The 25,518-nt window shown below is 42.1% G+C and overlaps 2 protein-coding genes across 4 annotated transcripts; both read left to right on the top strand.

Moving 5' to 3' along the window:
• Window positions 1–664: 664 nt before the first annotated feature.
• stil (STIL centriolar assembly protein) lies at window positions 665–11,013 on the top strand. Of its 3 annotated transcripts, none has more exons than XM_080887564.1 (16): window positions 665–1,292; window positions 2,114–2,221; window positions 2,566–2,681; window positions 2,797–2,972; window positions 3,287–3,534; window positions 3,610–3,693; window positions 4,019–4,105; window positions 4,177–4,318; window positions 4,398–4,501; window positions 4,597–4,705; window positions 5,285–6,013; window positions 6,236–6,338; window positions 6,424–6,643; window positions 6,913–6,985; window positions 7,831–8,108; window positions 9,886–11,013. In XM_080887564.1, exons 1-16 carry the CDS (start codon window positions 1,228–1,230, stop codon window positions 10,460–10,462), a joined length of 3,219 nt encoding a protein of 1,072 aa, XP_080743690.1. In that variant the 5' UTR covers window positions 665–1,227; the 3' UTR covers window positions 10,463–11,013. The 3 variants fall into 3 exon arrangements, with proteins under 3 accessions (XP_080743690.1, XP_080743689.1, XP_080743688.1); XM_080887563.1 differs by having other exon boundaries at window positions 666–1,292; window positions 4,401–4,501; window positions 6,910–6,985; XM_080887562.1 differs by having other exon boundaries at window positions 667–1,292; window positions 6,910–6,985.
• Window positions 11,014–12,878: 1,865 nt separating this feature from the next.
• serpinc1 (serpin peptidase inhibitor, clade C (antithrombin), member 1) lies at window positions 12,879–25,510 on the top strand (the record flags this gene model as incomplete). Its single annotated transcript, XM_080886755.1, has 8 exons — window positions 12,879–12,988; window positions 15,394–15,754; window positions 19,029–19,244; window positions 19,912–20,049; window positions 20,914–21,132; window positions 21,713–21,887; window positions 22,489–22,553; window positions 23,139–25,510. 8 exons carry the CDS (start codon window positions 12,879–12,881, stop codon window positions 23,313–23,315), a joined length of 1,461 nt encoding a protein of 486 aa, XP_080742881.1. The 3' UTR covers window positions 23,316–25,510.
• Window positions 25,511–25,518: the final 8 nt, after the last annotated feature.

Here is a 25,518-nt window from a genome sequence, read left to right as displayed (position 1 = left end):
AATTTGGTCCGGTTTGACTTTTTAAATTGTGTGGAATAATGTGTTTCACTGTCCCCAAGACATGATAACAAAGCCCAGAAGTGCAGGAACTTGGTGGTATCCAACTTTAATCAACCTATTTCTGCGCTTCACACAGGAGCCTGTTGAACTGGTGTCATATAACAGGTTGATAAATAATTCCTCCATGTGCTGCTTTCCAGGAAACTACTTGTGTGCTTGAAAATGATACAGCTGAACACACAAATAATTCAACAGATTCTCATACATAGATCATGTGTTTTTAAACGGAGACCACCTGGCTGGCTCAGACTTTTCTCTGGTAGCCCATGCTTTTTGCTGGTCAAGGTAAACTTAAAGAGGTTGACAGAAATAAAACATTTTTAAAAATCACTAACTCATCCACACCAGACATTTTAAAGCGGGTGTAAAGAACTGTAATCTCCACATTTCAGCTTTCTTTCTTTTCTTTTCTTTTTCAAAATAGAGTTACGACCTTAACCTCGAAATGTTGAATAATATTTTTTCCTTGTGTGGCCCTAATACAGAGGAATGGAAGACAGAAAAAAATACGTGTGTGAATGAAGGAGCAGAGGTAGTGAAGGTGGATACCTCGCGCTGGCCATTTAAAGAAACAGCGCACGAGCGAGGTGAAGAAGAGACTGCAGGCAGGTGGAGTGGGTGGAGACGAGTGTTGATCTGTGACAGAGGGATAGCAGCAAGAAAGAAAGGGAAGGTTTACAAGATGGTAGTGAGACCTGCAATGATGTATTGTTTGGACATGGTGGCACTGACACAAATACAGGAGGAAGAGCTGAAGACTTTCAGATCTTCATTACGAGTGAGCAGGATGGACAGGGTTAGAATTAGAAGAAGCGGCACGCCATTGGCCAGAGTGGCTGCAGCGGAACTTGCTATTGGCTGATTCTGTTGCCCCGCCAGTCGAGTCGGGAAACAGCGCCATAATTAAACTGTAGCAGACCTGTGTTTTCTGCGGATTGTTTGCGGCCTGATTTACTAAGATAGTAACAGACAAGAAATTTGTTCCAGGACGGTTGGAACTTTTTTAATCTTTCAGTGACCTTCCCGAAGAGTTCAGCTTTGTTACGTTTAGGCAGGTAGCAAGGGCGCTAATATGGCCCGATCGCTAGGCTAACGCAAATACCCCAGCAGTCGGTAACAGCAGGCTCAATTTAGCGCTCACAGTCTCTTCTTTCAGCGACAACAGCGATGAACTACCCGCGAAGCCTCCAGGGACTGCCGTGTGAAATGTTCCAGGAGACTGCGAGAGCACGGTGAGTTAATGTTAGCACACAGCTAGTCGTCGTTAAGCTGCTCCGTTACAGGGCCCGTTCCTTTGACAGCAGGTAATAGTTTAATAACCCACCCCCATCTCCCAAAAACGACAAGAGAAATGAAAGCTGTCTGTTCAGCAGTGGTTTGATCTGTTATGGATTATATCACAGGCTGTGAACCTCGCGTGTTCCCCTTTATGACAGCAGCGAAGGAGGTGATCAGATTCTGAGCTGGAAGAAGGTTGTAACTTTCGTGTTGACTTGACTTGGCTTGGTAACGACAAACAAACAATCTTCCTTCCAGGCCAAAACACTGCTGAAAACCCACAGTCTCTAGTTTCCTCTGGACCTCTTTTCCCCAAGCCTCAATCAGCATGGATGCCATTCTCCCATTCGGGCAACTCTAGGAGTATGATTGTTAAATAGAAAGCACTTAGGTAGAAAAATGGTGATTGAGGCAAGTTGTATAAAGTCCTTTGAGGGTTACTCAGAGTAGAAAAGCGCTATATAATTTACCATCTAGATATCTCTTTATAAACTGAACTGGTCTGTGAGTTTCCATGAGCTATAGCTAGCCTAGATTTAACAGTGAATTGAATAAGCTCTTTAAAAACTTTATGTCAACATCGGTGAAGATGACCAGAATATACTTTGACACTTGGACTCTGAATACAAAAAATACAATTTCTTGTCATCCTTGTATTTTAGTCATTCTTTAATGATTAGGTTTTTGTGACTTGATTAAAATGTGAATTATTTTGTTATGAAATATAACAAAGCTGTTTTTGGAGTGTCCCCATCTTATCTCTTGTGGTGTACAGGAACTCGGTGAACCCTCGGACACCACTGAGTTTCCCTAAATCCAGATCAGCTCTGTGGGACAGCAGCCCCATGGGCGAGAAGCTCCGCCTTCACCTCAGCTCACACAGGTAACTGCTTCCTTGCTGATCAATAGAGCTGGTTGTGCACTGTTGTAGTGAGAGCACATTGTAGCTGAGATCTAGACTCACTGCTTGTGGTCTGCTAATGTGTGCAAAAGTCTGCTGAAGGAAAAGACTGCATACTAAGTTATTAAGATGGTTATTAAGAATGGATACTTTTCACATTTGAGTGAAAATAAGGAAAATAAGATGCTTTTTTTAAACCACGTAGAGCAATAAAAACATGACAGACTTTTACACTTTATATTTTATTCACTGAATCAATAACAAATTTAACCTACTATAATCTTGTCATACTTAAGTGACAACAGATGAGGTATGTGTCTCTGCAGGAAGCCTCAGTTGGTGCTATTAGAGAAAACTCTTCGTCTGGCGCATCGTCACGCCCGTCGCAGTAACAAGCCCCACCTCCACTGTTTCTTATTGGGAACGGTTTCTGTCGATTCAGGTCAGAGGTTAACTTCAGCTCATCCTGAATGCTGATTCAGCTCTTTTATAAATGTGTCTGTGGCATCGAGCACCTTAGTCCAGCTGTCTGTCCTCTGTGTGTTGCTGTGGTTCAGATGAGGAGGGCATCACAATCACCCTAGATCGCTTCGACCCGGGTCGGGATCAGGCCGGAGCCTCGGGTCAGGTTCCCTCTGCTCCTCTGCCTGGAGACGTCCTGGTTCCCTGTTTATTCTCCTCTCAGACTGAGACTGTCGTCCAATCAGAGGCCGAGCTCCATCACTGCTTCAAGGTGAGTTTGTTACCCTTCAGCCCTTCCGCTTCCTCTAGTGGCCACTTGAAACTGCCTAAAGATTACACAGACAAAACATTTCCCAGTGAATGCAGCACATGATCAACTCTTCTTACTACAATGATCTTGGCATATGCATGCTTAGACTGACACAGATGTGGTTTTAGGTGGAGCACAGCAGCTGCTGGTGTTCAATTCAGCTGTTCTTGTGATTTGGCTGAATTACAAGAACAGTTGCCTTAAGACACTTTATATTGTAAGGTAAAGACTCAACAATAATACAAAACTGTGTTGACTGTGTGTTGGTGTTTTAGGTGTTGCAGCAGTTTGTGAGCAGCCGACAGACTCTAGATCTGTCTCAGCTGCTAAAGGTCAAAGGGCATGTGGCCTGCTGTGAGCAGAGTGATGCTGCAACGTTTACCCTCAGCTGGTCAATCATCAGTCCGTCTGTCAGCGTGGAAGTGGAGCCGGTCAGAAGTGTCCCCATCATCCCGACTGCTCTGTTCAGGAGTCTAACCAACGTAAGCAGACCACTGGGGCGTGACAGCAGCCGACAGAGAGGGTGAGAGAGCGAGAGTTCATCACCACACGTCTCGGCCTCTGATCACGTTTGCTGACGTCTTAGTTCTCTTTTCAGGTTTCTGACCATGGACCAGACCAGGAAGTTGCTCCTGCTGCTTGAGTCTGATCCGAAAGCCTCCAGCCTGCCGCTGGTCGGACTGTAAGCTTCACCTTTCATCAGACAAGCCTGGGGGGGAAAAAGTCCAAATTATCACCTGGTAGTTCTTTTGGGATGTGATTAGCACTGATGTATGAGTTCTTTTAAAAATTGTTCACATTTTAAGAAATTCTGATTTTAATTTTCTAATTATTAATGAGAGGCACTTGTATTTTTTATGAAATGTTCTACTCCGAGTAGGAGTACCGAGAAAAAATGATGTGAAAGATTTTTTTTTTAGATGAATTCTAACAGTCCAGATGTAAGCCCAGATGTTTTTGCTTCTCTTAAGTGGGGGTATTTCTTTCTGCTTCCTGTCTCGTGACAGCTGGCTGAGTGGAGTCACACACATCTACAACCCTCAGGTGTGGGCCTGGTGTCTGAGATTCATGTTCAGCTCCACCCTCCAGGACAGGTGAGGTGACGGTGGCAGAAAGGAGTGGATTGGACGTGTTCGCGTGTCTGATCGGCTGTGCTGTGTTTCAGAGTGCTGTCCGACGGTGGCTTCTTCCTCCTCGTTGTGTTCGGTTGCGCTCGCAGAGCTCCTCAGTTCTTCCGCTGTCGAGGCTCAGGACCACAGCTGGACTGCCAGCTGCTGACGGCTTCACACACAGCCACTCTCTACCAGGTAACACAGCACCTGTTTTAAACTCTTTCTCCTCCTCCTCAGTCATTCACTCATGATCAGCTGTGCTGTGTATGCTCAGCAGGCAGTGCAGGTGGATGGGAAGACTCTGCAGGTGGAGCTGACTTCAGAGGATCACAGCAGAAAGTTGGAGGTCTTCAGAGAAGCTCAGATCTCCTTCAGCAGGCAGGCCAATGAACTAGTTAGTACTTGTCAGACAATTAGCAGTGGTGACTAAAAAGTGTGTTAATGCTCGTGTGCTGATTTGTTTGTGCCCTCAGAGCGCCTCCACCCTCCGCTGCCCTTTCTGTCACTGATCAGGACTCTGGAGTTGAGGATGATGATCTTTCTCCACGGCCGTCTCCGAGCCCTCATACTCCAGCTCACCAGGTCAGTCACAGAATGGGCTCGGGTCAACGCTTCCGTTAACACACTCTGGGGTGGTTTGGGTGGTGTGGAGATGTTTTTCTCAGATGTGGAAAATGTTACGTGTGTGAGATGTGAGGTCTGACCGTTCTGCGGATGTGCTGATTTAACATTAGTTTTCCCAGCCCTTAGGCTGTCTCAGGCTCAGATGTTGGGAATATTTTACTTTTGTGCGTCACGCAACTTGCAAATCCAGTGTTTCGTGTTCATCTCCTTTTTCCCAGCCTTTTTAATAGAAATCCACAACATTTGATTCAAATGTGGGTGTACACTTTATATGATACTTCACTCCTGCTTGCTGACAAAACAACATTCTTCCTCTTGTTCTTCCTCCTCTCTGGTTGGGGTTAGTAAATGGTTAGTGCATGTTGATGTTGCTGATTATGTAGTAGCAACTTTGTGCTAGGTGGGGTTTTTTGTGGTCTTTGTTTTTAATGTGGTGTAAATAAAGTTGTGTTAAAAGCCAAAAGTGTGTGTCTGTGTGTGTGTCTGTCTCTCTCTCTCTGTCTCTCTCTCTCTGCAGTAATCTGTTGTTCCTTTCAGGCTCGGCGGGTGGAGCCATCTGTTCCCGAGCTCTCTCTGCTGATTGACTCCAGCTTCACCTGCACTCAGCCCAATCCTGCCTCTGCCTGCAAGCCTCCAGCTCATCCACGTGGAAACTCCTCTTCAGCCCCTAGAACTCCTCTTTATCTTCAAAGCACCCCCAACCCCAACTCCAACCCACAGCAGCCCTGCAACTGCTGCTCTAACCATCCCTACAACTGTACCGCCATTATCGCCTCCCCAGGTCTCCTTCCTGCTGCTTCACCTGTGTCCCATCATAATGATCCTTCTCCTTCTAGTCTCATCCATGCTCCTCCTCCTCCTCCTCCTAGCAACCATCCATCTCTTTCTGTACCTCCTGCCCCCACCACTCAGTCTGTTCCTCCATCATTCACTTGCCCTGCCCCCTCTCCATCTCATCAACATGTTTCACCTCCACACTCCTCCAGCCACCCAGCTCCCCTCAACCCTGATGTCTCTACTCCCCTCTCCACCCACCACCACTCTCCTCCCTGCACACTTGTCTGCCCTCCTACTCCTTCTTTCCCGTGCAGACCCCCAGCCTCCTTCCCACACTCCTATGCAGCAGCAGACCCTGTGCCCTCGCCCTGGCTTTCCCAACCCTCCTGTATGAATCAATGCTGTTATCAGGCGGGTAGAGTTGTACCGCCAGACACCTACCAGCTCCTCCTCCATCAGGAGCACCAGCTGCGCCTGCTGCAGGCTCAGGTAACAGATGTACTCTTTCCACACAACACAACCAGAATATATACGTCATGAATAAGAACAAGGACTTATCATTGGCACACAGGGAACCAGGAAGAGGCCTGAAACTGGAACTGTGGCTGTATTTAAAGGCTTCTGTGGATAGTATTGCTGGCTAGTTTCAACAAGTACTGTTTAACGTGGCTGCATCCTTGCTGCAGTTAATATTTTCTGATAATCGGGCAGGTCCAGATGCTCCTGGAGGCTCAGAAGAAGCTTCAGTCCTCTAACCAGTCCCCAGGCGACATACACACACCCATGAGTGTGGCCAGCATCGCCGTAGAGACAGGTGAGTGTTTACTGAGCAGTCAAATCTCCAGGAAGAGGCTTATAGCTCACATCATCACCATTTTTCCCCATCACTCTTTTTCCAGGTGCTAGTCTGTTCTGGGGGAGTCCTGCACAGTCCACCTCACATCAGGAAGAGCAGGTGCACCCTCCCTCCTCTACTGGGCCCCCGTCTACACCCAAGCCTCCACCTTCATCTTCCTCCTCTAGCCCCTCAAACTCTTCATCATCACTCATCAGGCCTGCGGGTAGTGCTGACAGTGACAGAGGTCATTCAGCTCCCTGCTCCCCACCTGGTGTGCACAGGTGAGACCAGGTGCCATTTAAAGAAACAAATTATTTTCAGCTCAAATTTCTCTGTACTGCAGAAGTACTGACAACCTCGTGCAACTGAGATAAATCCACTCAGTTAATGGGTCTTAACTTCTGCTTTCATGGTTTTCTTTTTGTAAATTGATGGTTTGATTTGCAGTGACACTGAATAAACCTGTGGTGCTACTGAAGTTTAGCGAAAAGTTTTAACCGCTGTTGTGGAGCTATCTCACCAATGCCTTTGCTCTTTTCCACATCAGCAGTCCAGTTCTGGGAGAAAGTCTCAGCATGTACAAACCAACAGAGGAACAGCACACCTTCTACCACAACCTCATGGTGAGACAAAATAGTATCTGCAAACCTGTTTGATGCCAGGTCTAATAAAAGGTAACAGTTTGACTCTGCAGTCAGAATGATAGGAATAGACCCTTCCTTTCCAGAAAGCACTGCATGAATCTCTTTGTGACTGGGTGAATGAGACTTTTGGTAAAAAGCGCTTTAACTGCTGAGCTGAGTAGAATGGCGTTACAGAAGTACCGGTCCCTTTAGAAAAACGTGTTCACCTGTTGAATCCAGAAAAGGGTTAAGCCTCCAGAGTCAGAGAGAAGCCATGTTGCAGAAATTTTTCAAACCAATATCACAGCAAAACGTGTAATAGAGACTGTGTCTACTTTCACCTTTTGCCTTCCTAAAACGTTAAATAGACATGCACGCAGAAGTTTCATTACCAGCAGGGAGAGATAATGTATTTAAAGTGTGCTTTAATGCACAGGTACACAGCAGCACAGGTACGAATGCTCTAGGCTGCATATACTTTGCACTGCCCACTGCTGGGGAAGCGTTGCCAGTCATTGGTGTAGGGCAGCGTTTTGGATTCATTGTACAGAATTCCTTGATTTTTTTTATTTTTTTATTTTTTCTTTCCTCCTCCTGATGAAAACATAATATGTCAAACATTAACAGAAAACCCCCCACAAGGATCAATCAAAGGACATCACTGTTCAGTAAAAGTAACCTAAAACACAAAGATTGTGTATCATTACATTTAATTCCAAATTGAACTACTTTTTTTTCCTTTCCATTGGTCAATATTATTAACACAGGGTTCATTTGTTCTCTGGGTACAAAGGACAGAACTGTGCATGTCATATAAAGATAATTACTTTTGCTCTGTGTCTCAGACTCAACTCACCAGTCGTCTTCAGGAGTCACCTAGCAAACAGGAAGTGGAGGACGAATCCAGGAGGACGAGGAGTCTGTCAGCAGTTTCTGATTGTTCTCAGTCCTTCCAGTCCATGTCGTCCTCTTCATCCAGCAAGAAGCAGCAGCAGCAGAGTCCAGTAGAAGACCCGGTGGTCAGTGCTACACTGCGGCAGCTGCAGCAGCTCGGAGTCCACGTGGACGAAGACGTTCTGACAGAGTCTGGCAAAAACCATCGGAAAGCTGTGGAAACTGCCAGGTACTGAAACACCTCACACACGGATATGTGTCTGCTTCACAGATAATTGGGAAGTTTCCAGGAAAAACCTGATCTTGTTTGGAGAGATGGCACACTTTGATGAAGCTGCTCTCATTTCTAGAAATCTGTCTAAATTTATTAAACCCCCCCCTAAAATGTGACTATTCAGTGTTGGGACCAGCAAACAGAGTTTCAGTCTTATACGCCTCTCTGCTGCTTCTTTCCTCCTGATTATTAAAACCAAATATATCACAAAGAACAATATGACATCGTCAACTGCAAAAAAAGAGTAAAATGGTGAAATGTGGATTAATAAACATTAGATCTCTTTTCCATGTTAGTAAATGACTATTGTAGGTGAGGGTTTTTTTTGTTTGTTTGTTTTTGGGGTTTTTTTAAATATCCATGTAAATGTTGAAAATGTCTGCCACAGCATGGCATTTATTCTATTATTAGACTCAGCTTCTCTCGAAATTTAAGTGATCTCACCACTTGAATCACATGGTCCATCTTGTTCTGATGTATGGCCTAGAAACTGAACATTTAACAATATTCCTTGAAAGCGCTGTTTTATTTTTCTTCTAAAGATTTTCTAGTCAAATTGAATTTTACAGTAATGCATTACAAAGCAGTGGGGGATAAATTGAATTGCAGTAGATATCTTTCTGAAAGCTCTGTGTCATTTTAGGGATATGATTACTTTTTTACTGTTATGTTCTTAAACGCCATGTGCAGAACAGCTACCTAAACTCTACTCCCACTGAGGTTGACTGGCTTTTTTACAGTGTTACATTCATCACTGCATACAACTCTGAACACACTGTGTACTCTGAAATTGAAGGCAACAAATCAGAGATGCCTGACTCCCCTGTAGGGCTGTGCGATATGACCAAAATCTCATATCCCGATATAAGAATTCTATCATCCCGATAACGATATAAATCACAAAAATGTAACATTTTCTGTAAATTCTGAGAATCTCGGGCAGCTCGACTTGCGTGAAGTGTTTCCAGCTGCGCGTCATGTAGTCGAGTGTTTTAACAGATGCATGAAACGATACATTTTTAGACATAAGTTGTAAAGGCCGCTGTTTTCTTTGTGAGTATTTATTACACGGCGTGCTGCGGGAAAAAGCCTGTTCTAACGTTTGAGTCTAAGGTTTATTTTTTTTAGCACCTGGCGGCTCTTTTTTACTTCTCATCCCTAAATAATCTGCTCTTTCATGTGATTCAGTTTATTTTCAAAAGTCTCAACAGGATCTTGAGCTTTATTGTGAAAGGTTTATGTGGAACATAAACAAGCGGACACGCGATGGTGTTACTGTCGTTGTTGCTAACGACAACGCATAAAAACAGGCGCTTGTCCGTCCGTAGTGTGGTTATATTAAATATAAGAGAAAGAGAGAACATTAAGAAATTAATATAGCCACTACAGTGACCATCAAAACAATGAAAAAATATTGCCATAAACAGTTTATTTTGCAACACCACGAAACAAACGATAGTGTAAAATGAAACGATAGACGTTTTTATATCGTCATCCGATATATATGGTTATATCGAACAGCCCTACTCCCCTGTGTAACTCTCAAATGCACAGCCTAAATCAGACAAGACACAAGTTATCGAGGAATTTGCATTTCACTAAGGTAGATGAAAGGTCTGCGTTATCTTAACTATGCTGCTACACTTTATCCTGTCAGTGTTGGAATGTAATGCATCTGCACAACAAGTTTATAGCCGATGTCATGACTGTTTTTCTCTCTGTGTACTGTCAGCACTCTGGCCAGCATCAACCCGGCAGCAGTACTTTCTAGACTGAGTGTTTCTGAGCCGACAGCCAGCGCTCTGTGTCCAGGAGGCAGCGTGGATCTGAGCCTGGAGGCCAACGCCATTGCCCTGCACTACTTGAGTGACTCTCAGCTCAGCAGGCTGTCCTTGGGAGGCCACATTCCTCATTCTAGTCTCACTCCTTCCTCCACCAGTGATTCTCTGCCATCACCTAGTAACATGTCTCTGGCCACCAGAAAGTACATGAGAAAGTATGGGTTGATCGAGGAAGAGGATGGCGAAGATGAGGTGGAGCAAAAGGAGGTGGGAGTTCAGGAGACATCAGATCGTGAGCCCCTGACAGAAGCTGTGAATGCGAGGTTCCTCCCACAGAGTCAGCTGATCCAGGATCTGCGCCCCAAAATGCAGCTATTAGCCAACCACACTGAACCACATACCAGTGACAAAAAGAACCATTCCAACAGGCAGCCATCTTTTGTCAGGGCAAACCTCCGTCAGACAGAGGGATCACTGGGAAACATCCTGGACCTGAGCCGCCTGAGACAGCTGCCCAAACTCTTCTGATGCCCACATCACCAGTAAAGCAACCCCATATTGAACTGTAATATGCACTAAGCTTTTATAGATAGTTGAAGCCTGGTGTGTCCTAGGTACTCTCAGCTGGTCTGATAGACGTCCTGGTTTCCATGGACACTGGCTGTCACTGGAAATTTGCCGTCTTTAGTCCTAGCAATTCTCTGGGATGCAGAAAAATGCTGGAGGGTAAACTATTTAAGATAGCTGCCCAAACTCTTATGACACCGTGTAAACCAGACTAAACAAACCTCTTAAACTTTAAGTGGAATTTGCTTTGCTCAAGGAGCTCAGGACTGTTGCTAATACAATTTTATTTTATTTTTTTTACTGGAAACCTGGTTTCTTTTTAAAAACCATTAAAGTTTGAATGGTGTGCTCAGTGTGTTAATGAACTAATAGTCTATTGAGTTGGTCAGATTTGTGTGTTTGTGTCATATTTTCCTCTTCTGTAAAATGTCTCATGAACAATTTGTTTTAGTATTTATGAATCCACAAATAAAGTTTTCCCAGGAAATTCTATTAAAACTGCAGCTGATGGTGTTGCTTACTTCAGACGTCATCTGGAAATGTACTCTGTTAGAAATGAGTATTTCCACACCCACCAGAGCTTCAGAACCAGAACTCTGTCCGTGCCGGAGCCAAGGAAACGTGATCGTTCTAGAAAAGGTTTTTGTTTTTGTTTTGTTAAACTAACGATCACCTAGTAAACATTAGCTATGGCATTACTCCACATAAATAGTAGTCAGCATGTTCGTTACTTGATATGGAGTTTTCTAACTCCTAGCTTCATCTTTTACAAAGTTCCTCATTACTGTAATGCATTTAGTTCAACCTGCTGCCTTCAGTTACAATCTTGTCACTTAGTGGTGCCCCGTGAAGCTTTGCAGTCTCTCTGATCATCTCCTGGTGACTCTGTTGGCTGTCATCTCCCGGCTTGCAGCCAACCCCTCTTCTGTCTCACCTCTGCGGTATCCTGAGCAGCAGGTCCATTTGGTTTCTCCAGATGAATCAGGATCCCCTTTTCTTTAAATCCTCTGCTCCCTTGCTTGCGCTGCTGTACATTACCAGCCTGCTTTTGTACACATGTAGTTTGGCAGGAGGCGGTTTTCCCTCTCCCACAACGTTCTCCTTATTGGTGCCTAAGGCTCTCTCTTTGCCAGAGTTTCTGTGGGTTAATCATGTTCAAAATGTGTCCTCCAGTCACCACGGAGTATCCCCGTCTTTTTCCATGCAGTGAGGAGCATCGTTCTTTGGTTTGAAATTCCTGAAAGCAAACAAACCATTGACTGAGGCTACACTACTCTGGCCTGAGAGCTCTGTGGCATTGTTGTATTTTGAGTTTCACTTCATCTTGGGGCACCAGCTCCTTTTAATAAAGTTGTCTTTATGGTGCTGGATGTCCTTCCAAAACTTGTTGTATGCCCTCCCGGTTAGTTAGCTTCATTTGTAGGCTTCATTGTTTTTAACTTTAATTCTGAGCATTTTGTGGCTTATGGTACTTTGGAAAACTGTAAATAATGACTGAAAGGCAATAATGAATATAATTATTACTGCTTATTGTAGTAGTGGTGGTAAATTTAAAGGCTTGTGTATAGATTTCTAAGGCAGCCAGGCTGCTGATTTCTTTGCTAAGTTCAAATGAATCCAGGTATGAAAATATAACAGATTAATAACTGATTTTTCCATGAAATGTTTGTATGCATAATTTATGCGGACATTTGTGCCTATGAACTGTTCGTAAATGACACCCACAACAGGAAATGAGAGCCAATGTTTTTACAAGTAATCCTTGAAGCTCAGAGGACATCCCTAACATGGCCTTTTCATAGTACACAGCTCTGACCTTGAACACCGACTGTCCAACCACCTGCTGTTGAAATCCGTTTTCACATACAGACAGTCAGAAGTAATCGGGTTTGGGGCCATGGTTTAACTCACCAGGTTGAGCAGTTGGCCCATTTGCTGTCGAAGTGGCCCGGGTTTAAATCTGCCCTGTGTTGCCTTTTGTTGTGTTGTCCTCCTGCTCTCTCTCTCACAGCTTTCCTGTTAAGGTAAAGACTAAAAGAGTCCCAAAGTATTTGGAGAAGAAGGCTGTTTCAAAGAGATTGTGGAGTTGAGTTTAAAGATCGTTTATCAGACAGGATGAACTGAGGTGACTCACCATGTCAAACCTGTTTTAATTCAAATGTAACATTTTCCAAGAATTGTTTCTTAAAATATTTCATAAAATCGAATATTTAAATATGTGATTTGTGATCATAAGAAGACATTTTGTTCCAGTAGTGGTAAAGAATTTGTTTTTCTAAGGATGTTTTGTTGTGGGATGACTGCTCCAGTCGTCATTGTGTGGGCGAATGCGTCTTTCTGTTGATGGCTGCAGATTGTTCTGACTAACAGTGGATCAATGTCTCAAAGGTTGATTTGTTGTTTGTGCGCTCTGCAGGACACTGACCTGAGTTCAGCTCAAACCGCACAAATCTGCCTGTGTGAACACTCACGGCTCTACCTGGTCAAGTAAGACCCAATCTTTAATTTTATTCTTTTTCTGCTATAACAGTGAAATATGCATATGGTAGACTAGAGTAGAATATCGTGTTTGTGATGCCACACAGCAAACATGCTTTAGTGAAGGAAATGTCTCATTTTAAAAATGTTGATGATCGATCAATGATAGGGAAAATGTTTCTGGTTGTTTTGAACTTTACACACTTGTGACTTTATGCTATCCTTGTATTCAGTATTGATGTTTAAAGAGTATATTGTATTTTTGTTGATCCTGGCTGCTGTTTTTAGCAAAGTTAATGCTCCACATGTTCCTGGTGTTTTGTGTTAGTTTATTGGCTTTGGGGTTATTTTAGTTCTCTCTTAGATTGCGTTTTGTCTCTGTGCTAGCAGTGTTTGGAAAGTTTGTCTAAAAGAGCTGACGGTGGATAGAAGATCCGGCTTTGTACAAATGAGCAGTTGAAGATGACAAAGATGGAAGGAACTCTTCTATTTGTCTTGTTGTTATTCTAATAGTGTATGTTCATTCTATAAAAGACATACAAAATAATAGATCAATGGAAAAGTTGATATATACATCCATATATGTACATACAGTACATCAAAAAACTATATTCCAATCACAGAGTCCAAAACTACAGTTCAATTAAATTTTGTTTATATAGCACCAAAGGTGAAGACCCTACAAGAATATAGAGGAAAAAAAAGAGAAAATCCCAACAATTAAATGAACCCATATAAACAACCCCTTGGTGACACTGGGAAGGAAAAACTCCCTTTTAACAGGACGAAATCTCTGCCAGAACCAGGCTCAGAGAGGGGCAGCCATCTGCTGCGACCCATTGGGAGTGAGGGGAGGGAGACAGGACAAAGCCATGCTGTGGAAAAGAGCCAGAGATGAATAATAACTAATGACAAAAAGCAGAGTTGTATATAAACACATAGTGAGTGAAGAAGAAACACTCCCCCAGCAACCTGACTATGGGAGGATTCAGGGTCACCTGATTGAGCCCTAACTATATGCTTTATCAAAAAAAGGAACATTTTAACTCAATCTTAAAAGTAGAGAGGCTGTCTGTCTCCTGAATCCAAACTGAGAGCTGGTTTTAGAGAAGAGAGGGCTAAAAGCTGAAGGCTCTGCCTCCCATTCTACTTTTATATCCCATAGGAACCACAAGTAACCCTGCAGTCTGAGAGTGAAATGCTCTATTGGGGTTATATGTAATATGAGGTCTTTTAGAAAAGATGGGAATGATTATTTAAGACCTTGTATGTGATGATAAGGATTTTAAATTTGATTCTGGATTTAACAGGGAGCCAACAAGAGAACCCAGTATGGGAGAAATATGCTCTCTCTTTCTAGTCCCTGTCAGGACTCTTGCTGCAACATCAACATGCATCAACCGAAGACTTTTCACAGAGTTTTTAGGACATCCTGACAATAATGACAAATGTCCAGCCTAGAAGGATTAAATGCACAAACTAATTTTTCAGCATCACTCTGAGACAGGATATTTCTAATTTTAAAGATGTTGTGCAAACTGAAGAAAGCAGTCCTACATATTTGTTTAATATGTGCATTGAAGGACATTTCCTAGTCAAAAACAACTCCAAGGTTCCTCAGAGTGTTACTGGAGGCCAAGATAATGCCATCCAAAGTAAGTATCTGGTTAGACACTGGTTAGACGTTTAGGGGTTTTGTCTTAATTTAGAAGCAGGAAATTAGAGTTCATCCAGGTTTTTATGTCTTTAGGATTTTCTTGCAATTAAACTAATTGGTGTGTGTTATCTGGGCTCATGGATAGATACAGTTGTTTGTCATCTGCATAGCAGTGAAAAATGCTATGCTATGCTATGCCTTTGATGTTACTGCCTAAGGGGAAGCATGTATAATGTAAACAGAATTGGTCCTAGCACTCAACCCTGTGGAACTCCATAATTAACCTTGGTGTGTGAATAAGACTCTCCATTTACATGAACAAATTGGAGTCTATTAGATAGATATGGTACAAACCACTGCAACGCAGCACCTGTAATACCTGCAGCATGTTCTAATCTCTGTGATAAAATATTATGGTCAACAGTATCAAACTCTGCACTGAGGTCTAGCAGGACAAGCACAGAGATGACCCCCACTGTCAGAGGCCATAAAAAGATCATCTGTAACCTTCCCGAACTGAAACTCTTCAAATAAAACATTCCTATGCGTATGATCAGTTAGCTGTTTTACACTCTTTCAAGAGAGTTATCTACTGTTGATTTCATTCTGACTTATGAAAAATGCACTCAATTGTATGTGGTAATAAATACAACTTGTGCTTGAAATTGGCAGACTTCCAATAAAATCTTAGAAAACTGAAGTCAAATGGACTGAGCTGCAATATTATAAGCTCACTTCTTGCTCGTCCTTTTTCCAGGATGAGGTTTGCCGATTGCCTGTTGGTTCTGGTGTTCCTGCCATTCCTCTCTGTTGCCATCGCTATAGACATCTGCTCTGCCAAACCCAAGGACCTCTCTCTGGAGCCATACTGTGTCTATCGCAGCCCTGAGTTCTCTGACGGACCATCGCTGGAGCCTGAGGCAGTCCCTAACTTCACCAATCCCCGAGTATGGGAACTGTCAAAGGCCAATGGACGCTTTGGTCTGTCACTGTACAAACAGCTGGCTCTTGGCAGGAGCCCCGAGTCTAACATCTTCATGTCCCCCATCAGCGTCTCCACCGCATTCGCCATGACCAAACTCGGAGCTTGCAATGAAACGCTGAAGCAGATCATGAAGGTGAAATGCTGCATCATTGTGATCCTTTAGTTGTAGATGAAGACAACCGCACCCCCAACCCAAAGCTTTTGTCAAAATTTTCCCAAGTGCTTTTTTAACAGACAAAGGGATTTTCAATATAGCATTTTGAATCATAAATCATTTCTGTTTGCACACAATATTAAAATAATTTCAGAAAAAAACAAAATTTACCAGTATTGGTAGGTCTTAACATCCAGCTTTATGTGAATTAAAATGATCAGCGTGCTAAAACAGAGCTTTTAAATAAAGCATTTCAAATAAATCATAAATCAAAACATAACTTTAATCTAAGAACACCATCTGCACAATAGTGGGAGTGTTATGCTGTGGGAATGCTTCTCTCTGTTTTGAACTGGGAATCTCATTTAGATGGGGGCAATTATGAAGAAAGGATATATGAAGATTTTGACAGAAAACGTCAAAGAATCCATATCAAAACTGGGTCTCAGTCATTGCATTGCCTTCCAACGCAACAACAACAACCCAAACATACGTCGCTCCTGGTGAAGAACTGCAGGCTGCTATCCAGCAAAAAAAGATACACGTTTGACTTTTAGCATTGCAATATGATGATGATCATGATAACATCATGATAATGATGTTATTGTGTGCAAATAGAAACAATTTATGCTTTCTGAAGGAAACTAGTATGTTGGAAATGCTATCATCTGCTCTGTTAAAAGCACACTTGGGAAATACTTTTTTTTAAAATTACATTTTCGTAGGGTGACTAATAATTCTGTCTTCACCTGTTTTAGTTTTGAAAGTTAGTCTGTCCATTTTTACACAGGACTGAAGTAATATGTTTCACGCAGTCAAAACAGCAGAAATCTTTGCAGCAGACAGACTCACACATTCAGTGAGCCGCTATATTTGCCTGAATTCAGTTTTTGAATAGAAACTAAAATCTTACCAGTGATAGCAGTGTCTGTTTGGAGTGGTTCAGGTGGGTTGTCTATCAATCGGAACGTCGGTGAATCAGTCCTTTATTCTACAGTCCACGTGTTGAAGTGTCCTTGGGCAAGATACCCCTCAGTTCCCCTATTCATTGGAGTGTGTCTCTGAATTTTAGATAAAAGTGCTTAAGTATAGATAAAAGCACTGCATGAATGTGTGTATGTGATTGAGTGAATGAGACTTGTATTAGAATATCCTTTGAGGGGTCACAATTGAGTAGAAAGGAGCAATATAAGTACCAGTCCATTTACCACTGGCACCACATACCCATGGCATTATGGGACAGTCTGCTTCAGATCATGAGCTGTTTCTCTCCTTCTTTATAATGTTTTCTTTCCATCATTCTGGTACCAGTTCATCCTGGTTTCTTCTGTCTGCCTTTATGGGAGAGGACCGTAGAAAGGACCGTCCTCAATCGCTCTCTTAAGCACGTGACTGTTTATTTGGCAACCTGTAGAGCTTTTGCTATCTTTCGGATATCTTTCAGACCACATATCGAAAGTTTCAATTTAAAACTATGAAATGGAAGTTTAGCACTTGGTATCAACTCCAGGTTTTACAATCTGCCTAGTTTTGTCATGCAATACCAGGGGAAGAGGTCTTGCTGGGCCATGAAAATGCTTTTCATTAAACTGTCCAATAACTTTTGAGCCTGTAAAAATTCAGGGAGTATGCATGAAAATGGTTGTAATTCACAAACAGTTAATTCACAGTTAATTGACCTACTTGAATTAAAGCTGAAAGCCTGCACTACAATCATATCTTGATTGTTTATTTAAAAGGGTTGTACATGGCCTGGTAGACGAAGCACCTCACGCAAGAGATGCATCCTAGTCAGATACCCAAACTACCTCACCTAGCTCCTTTTAATGTGGGAGAATAGCAGCTGTACTCGGAGTCCCTCCAAACTTTCTGAACTATAAGAGAAAGGCCAGCCAATCTTCAGAGAAAACTAATTTTGGCAGTTTGTATCCATGATCTCATTCTTTCAGTCACTATCCAGAGCTCATTACCATAGATGAGGATGGGGACGTAAATCGCTTTTACTCTCACACACCACAACATACCTGTACAGCTTCAGCATCAGTGCAGAAGCAGCCACAAACCATCCCCAATCTCCCCTCTCCACTCACTTTTGAACAAGACCCGAAAGATACTTGCTTAGATACTTGAGGTGGCAATTTGTTCCTGATCTGGAGTGAGAGTTTCACCCTTTTCCAGCTGAGAATCGTGCCCTAAGACATGGGAGGTGTAATATATCTACGTCAATCCTGAAAGCCAGAGAATATATTCTGAGACCGCCAAAGCCTTTCACCATTTGGTAATACTTAGAAGTTCTGTCCATAAAAAAATGAACAGAAGTTGTGACAAAGACAAAGCTGGAAAAAGTTCAACACTCATCAGGAACAAGACCATCTTACTGACAGCAATGAGGACTTTCTGTGGCACCTCCCACAGGATCCCATGAGACACAGTCGAAGGTCTCCTCCGACTCCACAAAGCACATGAAAATGGGTTTTTCATGCATTTTCGAATATTCTTAAAAGGATAACAAGCTGCTCCAGCATCTCAAGACTGTGAGAAAAACTTTCAGTTAAGTTAGTAAATTTTATTTATATAGCTCAACCACACCAGGGACCTGCAACTGTGACTTCATCCCCAGTAATCACACTCATCCTCAGCCTCTGCTTATCCTAGGGCTTCTGATGCTCCCAGTGCACACTCACATACATTCATGCAATTACCTTTTTCTATACCTAAGCACTTTTAACCCAACATTCACACACTTACACTCTGATGGATGCACTGGGGGCCACTCGAGGTTCAGTGTCATGCCCAAGGATATTTAGCCATGCAGGCTGGAGGAGCCAGGGATCAAATCCCTTTCTTGTTAGTAGATAACTAACAAGAAACGGGGCGATCGTGGCTCAAGAGTTGGGTGTTTGTCTTGTAATCGCAAGGTTGCTGGTTCGAGCCCCGGCTCGGACAGTCTCGGTCGTTGTGTCCTTGGGCAAGACACTTCACCTACCGCCTACTGGTGGTGGCCAGAGGGGCCGATGGCGCGATATGGCAGCCTCGCCTCTGTCAGTCTGCCCCAGGGCAGCTGTGGCTACAACTGTAGCTTGCCTTCACCAGTGTGTGAATGTGAGAGTGAATGAATAGTGGTATTGTTAAGCGCTTTGAGGGGTCCTGAAAAGCGCTATATAAATGCAATCCATTATTATAACTCCCTCTACCCCCAGAGCCACAGCTATCCCAATTTTGTAGCTCAAAATAAACTTTTGATTTTCTGCAGGTATTTGAGTTTGATACCATCAAAGAAAAGACATCGGATCAGGTCCATTTCTTCTTTGCCAAACTCAACTGCCGTCTGTACAGAAAGAAGGATGAAACCACTGAACTAATATCTGCCAACCGACTGTTTGGAGACAAATCATTAACCTTCAACGAGACATACCAGAACATTAGCGAGACAGTGTACGGAGCCAAACTGCTGCCTCTCAACTTCAAGGTAAAAAGGAAAAGAACTCAATTTGAGACAACTTTGAACTCTGGAGCCTAGAATTTATGATGCTGCCAAATATGAATAATAATAATAGTCAAAGAATCGACATCCTACAATAGCCCAGAGTAGAGTGGTTGGTCGTTATGGCCTTTGTCTTTTCTTCAGGTTTATTTTTGAGAGGTCAAACGCTTTGAGGTTTGACTTCAACCACACCGACTTACGACAGCTGTCGAGTTTCCAGAAAGCCAGTCGCACAAATACAAACAGTTTATACTGATGAGATGATTAAATGAACCAGCAAGCCTGGAAGCCTGGATCCCCCAGTGTAGCAAATGTATTCACACTGTAAGCTTATAAAGATAGTGGGTGGACCTTTATATTGTATCAATATATAGTATATATGTGAACTATTTAGTTTGAACATCTGGATACTTTAAAATTCAGGAAAGTCAGGCTTAGAAAAAAACTTTGTACTGATTAGGATTGGGAGTGGTGTGAAACAGAAACTGCCTCGCTCAGTTTAAGGTATACTGCACCTTTAAATAGTTAACATTAAAATCCCATTTTCCTTAAATCTCTAGGGAGGCTGAGATTGCAAATTTAGCATTATTCACAAAAGGGCATTGATCTGTCTTACACCAGTTATACTGATAACCTTGTGTCTGTGGTGTAGGAGAACCCAGAGAACGCCCGGGTCACCATCAATAACTGGATTTCCAACAAGACAGAGAACCGAATACAGGACACGCTGCCAGCTGGGTCCCTGGATCCCACCACAGTCCTGGTGCTTGTGAACACCATCTACTTTAAGGTACTTGAATACCAAATACTGCAGCTCAAACTAAATTATTTTTGTCTGCATGCTCCATACATCATTATTGCAGGGTTTGTACCTGTAAAGTGCCTTGAGGCAGCTGTCATTGTGATTTGGTGCTATACGAATGCTGCAATTTGATCAAAATGTAAAAAGTTCTTCCTTGTTTTTACACTAATATCCTTATAGAAAGTAACCAGAAGGGAATATTTATATGTTAGTCAGGACCATCATCTCAAAACATGGAATTCTAATGGAAATATCGCTGCATTTCCTAAAATCCATATTACATTTTTTTCTCACTCTAAAACACCTCACCCATTGAAACTTTGTATTTTAAGATTAAGATCTGAGATTGAAATAAGGTTTTTAAAGATGTAAAATAACAGGAATTTAATCTCTGGGCAACACATTGGTGCAGTGCTTGGATTAGTGGTTGATGAGCGCGTTATAGCTTCCACTTTCTTGAGTCTGCTTATGTCTCAGTGAGTAAATTTCATGTAGTGAGGATAAGGCACGCTCCAGTTCAGTCTATGAACCAGCTTTTTCTTTTTGGACATGTACTTTATTTGATTTAGTGAAATTACGAAGCCTTTTAAGTGGTTTTTGAACCCTCCTAATGTTTTCAGTACAGCCACATACATTTTCAGCTACAGGCACAGAACGGTAAATGGTTGGGGGAAAGGAGGGAAACACACAGCATAATTGCTTTCTCTAAAGTCTCAGTATCAGTATCAAGGGATATGCATTCATTAAACATGGGTCAGGGGTCAGGTGGGAACGTCAGAATTGTCAGACTTGGAGTGAGCCAACAGGGAGCTTGTATAATATAAGAAAGTGAGCACACTTTCTGCCTTTTAGGGTCAGTGGAAGCACAAGTTTGATAAAGACCAGGTGTTCAACACAGACTTCCATGTCAGTGAGAGTCGCACCTGCTCCGTCAACATGATGTACCAGCAGACCAAGTTCAGGTACAAGTATTTCCCTGATGATCATGTGCAGCTGCTGGAGATGCCATATCGTGGAGACGACATCACCATGGTGATCATCCTGCCAAGCAGAGACACCACACTCAGTCAGGTAACCCGTCTGTGTTTTCAGCTCGTCTTGTCTACTGTTTATAATTATGTTTCAGTTATAAACGACTTAGAAAAATACAACCATAACATTTTCTGTCCCTTTCACACAACATGGAAAAGAGCAGTTTCAAAATGATAAGATAATTATAATTGCTATCAGACCTACACTGATGCTGCTTATTATTGTTTTTAACAAAACTTTTGGGCTCTTTTGCCTTCATTGAATAGTACAGTGAAGACACATAGGAAAGCAGGGAGAAAGCAAATGGGGAAAGACACACAATTAGTGGCCTCAGGTCAGAATTGAACTAGGGCCCCTGCTACTCCTACTAGTTATTTCACACTTAAAGTGGCCATAATACTAATTAAAAAGGAATCATTATTACATTAAGCAGAAATTCAGAATGTAAGTAACAAATAAAAACTTTTGGTCTTTTGTCCTGCTACTTTTTCTTTATTTTTGAGCTACAGAAAAAATGCCTTTTTAAAGATATGTAGTAATTTAAGAGTCAAATGTTGACTGGTGCATATTTCATTGCTGTTGTACTTCACCTCTGTGCTATGTGTACTTGTTTGTTGAGGTGGAGGAGAGTCTGGACCTGGCAAAACTGAACAGTTGGTTGGATCAGATGAAGGAAACAACTGTCTCTGTTGAGGTCCCTCGCTTTAAAGTGGAGCACAGCTTCAGCTTGAAGGAGAAGCTTAAGGAAATGGGATTGACTGACCTGTTCAGCTCTGACAAGGCCAGCCTGCCAGGTACTTAAACCTGAACTTTGGATCTCAGTCCAAAGTCCACATCAACTGAATTAAAAGTGAATTTGAGTATTATTTTTGATTATACCATTACATAATCAAATATAATTGTTATACATGTTATTCAATTATATTTGGTCAATCTGGTCAAACATGATACATTTGGTCCAAACATTTAACAGTCTGAACATGTTTGGAATTTGGGGAAACCTGCAGTCAGCGGAGACTCAAGAAGTCACTTGGATGAGTGACGAAACATTTCTCCCACTGAAAACGCTACGTCCAGATGAACACAATCAACTTTGGGGGATTTACTTACCTGGATGATTGAGCATGCATCAAGACGAAAGGAAGACTCTCTCCAAAGACCAAATTATATTATTTACTGAAGATTCATGTCATTTAAATCAGGTTTTGATGCAAACATAAATGGAGGAGACCCTGCAGCATGGTGTGTTTTCATGGCTTCTATTAAGTGGTCTGCGTTTTTATTCTGAATATAGAAGGGAAGCAGAAAAAGTCAACTTGACCTGTTGTTGGTTTTGATTATGGCAGTTATAAATGAACAGTTAAGAAAAACCACAAAATTCCTTCTGTGTTTCAGGGATGCTGGAGGATAGCAACTTTGGGCTCTACATCTCAGATGCCTTCCATAAAGCTTTCCTGGAGGTCAGTCAAATACTATCTACATCACTTAGAGCATGTTTTACATTATACAAGTCCTTTTTTCCAAGTGTGGGTCGGGACCATTGACTGTATTCGAATGATCAGCGTAGCTTCCAGGTCTGAGAAGCAAAGCCAATGCAGAAGTATAAAAAGAAATTGTTTTCCTATGAGCTTGCAGGTTTTCTTGGTTATTTCAGTCCTGAGATGGTAAAAAACATGACAAACTGGTGGGTGATGGCTACATACATTTCTACATACTATGATCAGGACTAAGGGGTGAGGGGTGCTTCTGTAATGAAAGACCACATTTGAGTGGTAGTGTTTCCATTTTAAATGTTTTTTTATTTTATTTTTTTTAACGATTTGTCTTGAATTTCCAGACCTTTTTTGGAAAAAATGCTTTTGCCTTAAATGTTATTTTGGGCCTTTTTTTGTATATCATTTCGTTTGGTATTAAAACATAAACATCTAAATCCATATTGGTATCCTGACAGTTGATATAAATTCAGAGAGATGCATTTATACGAGTACATCTCTCAGACACAGGTTTTAATTTGAGTTAATAAGCAACTGTGTGTGCTGTTGCAGGTGAATGAGGAGGGCAGTGAGGCGGCAGCAGCCACCGCTGTGGTGGCCGTTGGACGCTCCTTCAATCCGTACAGGGAGGTTTTTACAGCCGACCGGCCGTTTCTGCTGCTCATCAGAGAGTCCATCATCAACACACTGCTATTCACTGGCCGTGTGGCTGATCCCTGCAACCAATAAAACCCTACACATGAAGCGATCACTGCTTTGTTAAAAGCCGCAAATCGTAAAAATATAGTAATAAATATTTCAAAATGTAAATATACTGCATAACAATTCGGCACTGTGCTGTATGATGTGGAGCTAATGCAAACTTCATTTTACAACATTATACACTACACACTCAAGAGTGGGGTTTTTGATTTTTAGCCAAAGTTTTAGACGTTTGTTCTGTACTTCAACTTCATTTCATTTAATTCCATCCATCCATCTGCGGTGGCAGCAGCCTAAGCAGAGAAGCACAGTCCTCCCTCTCATCAGCCACTTCCTCCAGCTTGTCCGGGGGAACACCAAGGCGTTCCCAGGCCAGCCCGCTGGTGTATGGTGCCTTGGTGCTTCTCCCTCATTTCCCAACAACACGTCACAGCAGTTAGATTTATCCAAGCTTGGGACCGGCGCCGGGAATCCACTAGCTGATCACCCCTGACGATGGGTTCATGTCTCCTCTTCCCGGTCTCAAATCAGCGATCAGGGTGACTTAGAAAAGATGCAGCTTTCAAAAGTGTTTCCACAGTAAATGATTTAAGTAAATAAATGCAAAACAAATGAAATAACAGTGTTGTTGAATATCTCTGCCTTGAGATACTCACCGTGGCTTCAGATGAAAAAGAAATGAACATGAAAAGAGACCACATGAAGGACAAGAAGCATCTGCCCTGTCAGCCCGAACTCAGCTTACTGAAAACCATCCAGATTCTCCACAAGGACTGGAAAAAAAGAAACCCCATCCACACCTGACAGAGTGCCAAGAAACGAGAGGATTTACATCCAATAACTTAAAATATTAAAGAGCAGAAAATCTTAACGCATTAAAATACTTTAATTCTGAGCGTTTTGCTGCAATAACAACAAACTTTTTTTTATTTTTATACATTTTTTTTATTTTTAGTAGTAGTAGGAGTAGTTGCAGTATTCAGTTTGAGGCACTTCTAAACATGTTCATGGAAAACAGGTGAGAGAGTAGTGCTGAATTCCAGATGTGTGTGTCACGTTCACACGCGCACGTTTGTGAATGCTGCTGGAGACAGAGGCGAGTCGGTGGCATTTGTCACTTAAAGTGCTTTATTTCCTTTGAAGGAGATGCAACCTGTGAGTGATCTAGTGGTCATAGTGAAAGTAAGCATCTTCACATTTATCTAAACTAACTGACCTTTGGCCTCACATCCCCCCACCCTCCCACACCCTCCACCAACATGATTTAGCAATAGACATGCAACATAAAAGATGTTCACATAAAACCTTTCAGGTTCATCTACTACAGAACTTAAGTACTTCCTCTTCAAGAAAAAAAAAGTACAGTATTAAAAGTTAATTTACTATCTAAAATTTGTTTACTTTGACTTATTTTCTGCATTGATATATTAGGATATACTCTGAGGAATCAACATTAAAGAGTTATTACGTGAATATAGTTAAATGATCAGATTCATGGTTAGGCATGTTGTTGTCAATGTTACTGGATATTCATGTGCTAAACACTGGATTTATCCAGGTAGGAAAAAGAAAATTTAGACTGCACCTATTACAAGAGAATTAAACTTTAGCATTCTGAATAAAGCAAATGAGCTGGAACCTTGACTGACTCAAAGACGTGAGGATCATGAGGAGGTTCTGCTGTTTTTCACAGTTTGAGGATGAAAGCGGATCAGGACATGAGAAATCACTGAGGAGGAAAAGTCTGATTTGGGCCGTCTGTGTTTAAAGCAAACGTAGCTGAAGTAACGGTGAACACTGCGATGAGCCTTAACATTTACTCATGTCTGACTCATTACTGCGTCGCTCGTGTTGTTGAGCATAATGACAGAGACTGTTTGTGACTCCAAGGGATTGGGCAAACAGCAGATACAGGCCAGTTTACTTCAAAAACTAACGAGTGAACAACATTTAAGAATGCTAGGCGAGGCCATTTCACCGAGGTTGGTTCAGTTGAGCACCTTCCCTCTTACAGTTCAGTGTTCGCTACACTTCACAACCCATTTTGGGTGAATTGAGACACATTTGCTTGCTTTACCAAGTGTTTCTTAATATTTTTGCGTATAACTATACAAGTCTGATGTACAACAGAATGATAATTTGAATATAGACTGAAATCTGTCGCATCTATTTCCACTGGACAGATTCATGAAGATTGGCTTGTTGTTGGTGCCTTATAGGCAAACTGTTT

This window comes from Rhamphochromis sp. 'chilingali' (genome assembly GCF_963969265.1).
Source record: "Rhamphochromis sp. 'chilingali' genome assembly, chromosome: 7".
Lineage (NCBI taxonomy): Eukaryota > Metazoa > Chordata > Actinopteri > Cichliformes > Cichlidae > Rhamphochromis > Rhamphochromis sp. 'chilingali'.
This window is presented reverse-complemented; position numbering and strand designations above follow the sequence as displayed.

Bases quoted from the DNA above. Each gene is read 5' to 3' on its own strand.
- stil (XM_080887562.1), top strand. From the start codon at position 1,228: ATGAACTACCCGCGAAGCCTCCAGGGACTGCCGTGTGAAATGTTCCAG. The intron at 3,535-3,609 runs GTGAGAGAGCGA...TTCTCTTTTCAG, and splicing joins GACAGCAGCCGACAGAGAGG to GTTTCTGACCATGGACCAGA. The intron at 6,644-6,909 runs GTGAGACCAGGT...TTTCCACATCAG, and splicing joins TCCCCACCTGGTGTGCACAG to CAGTCCAGTTCTGGGAGAAA.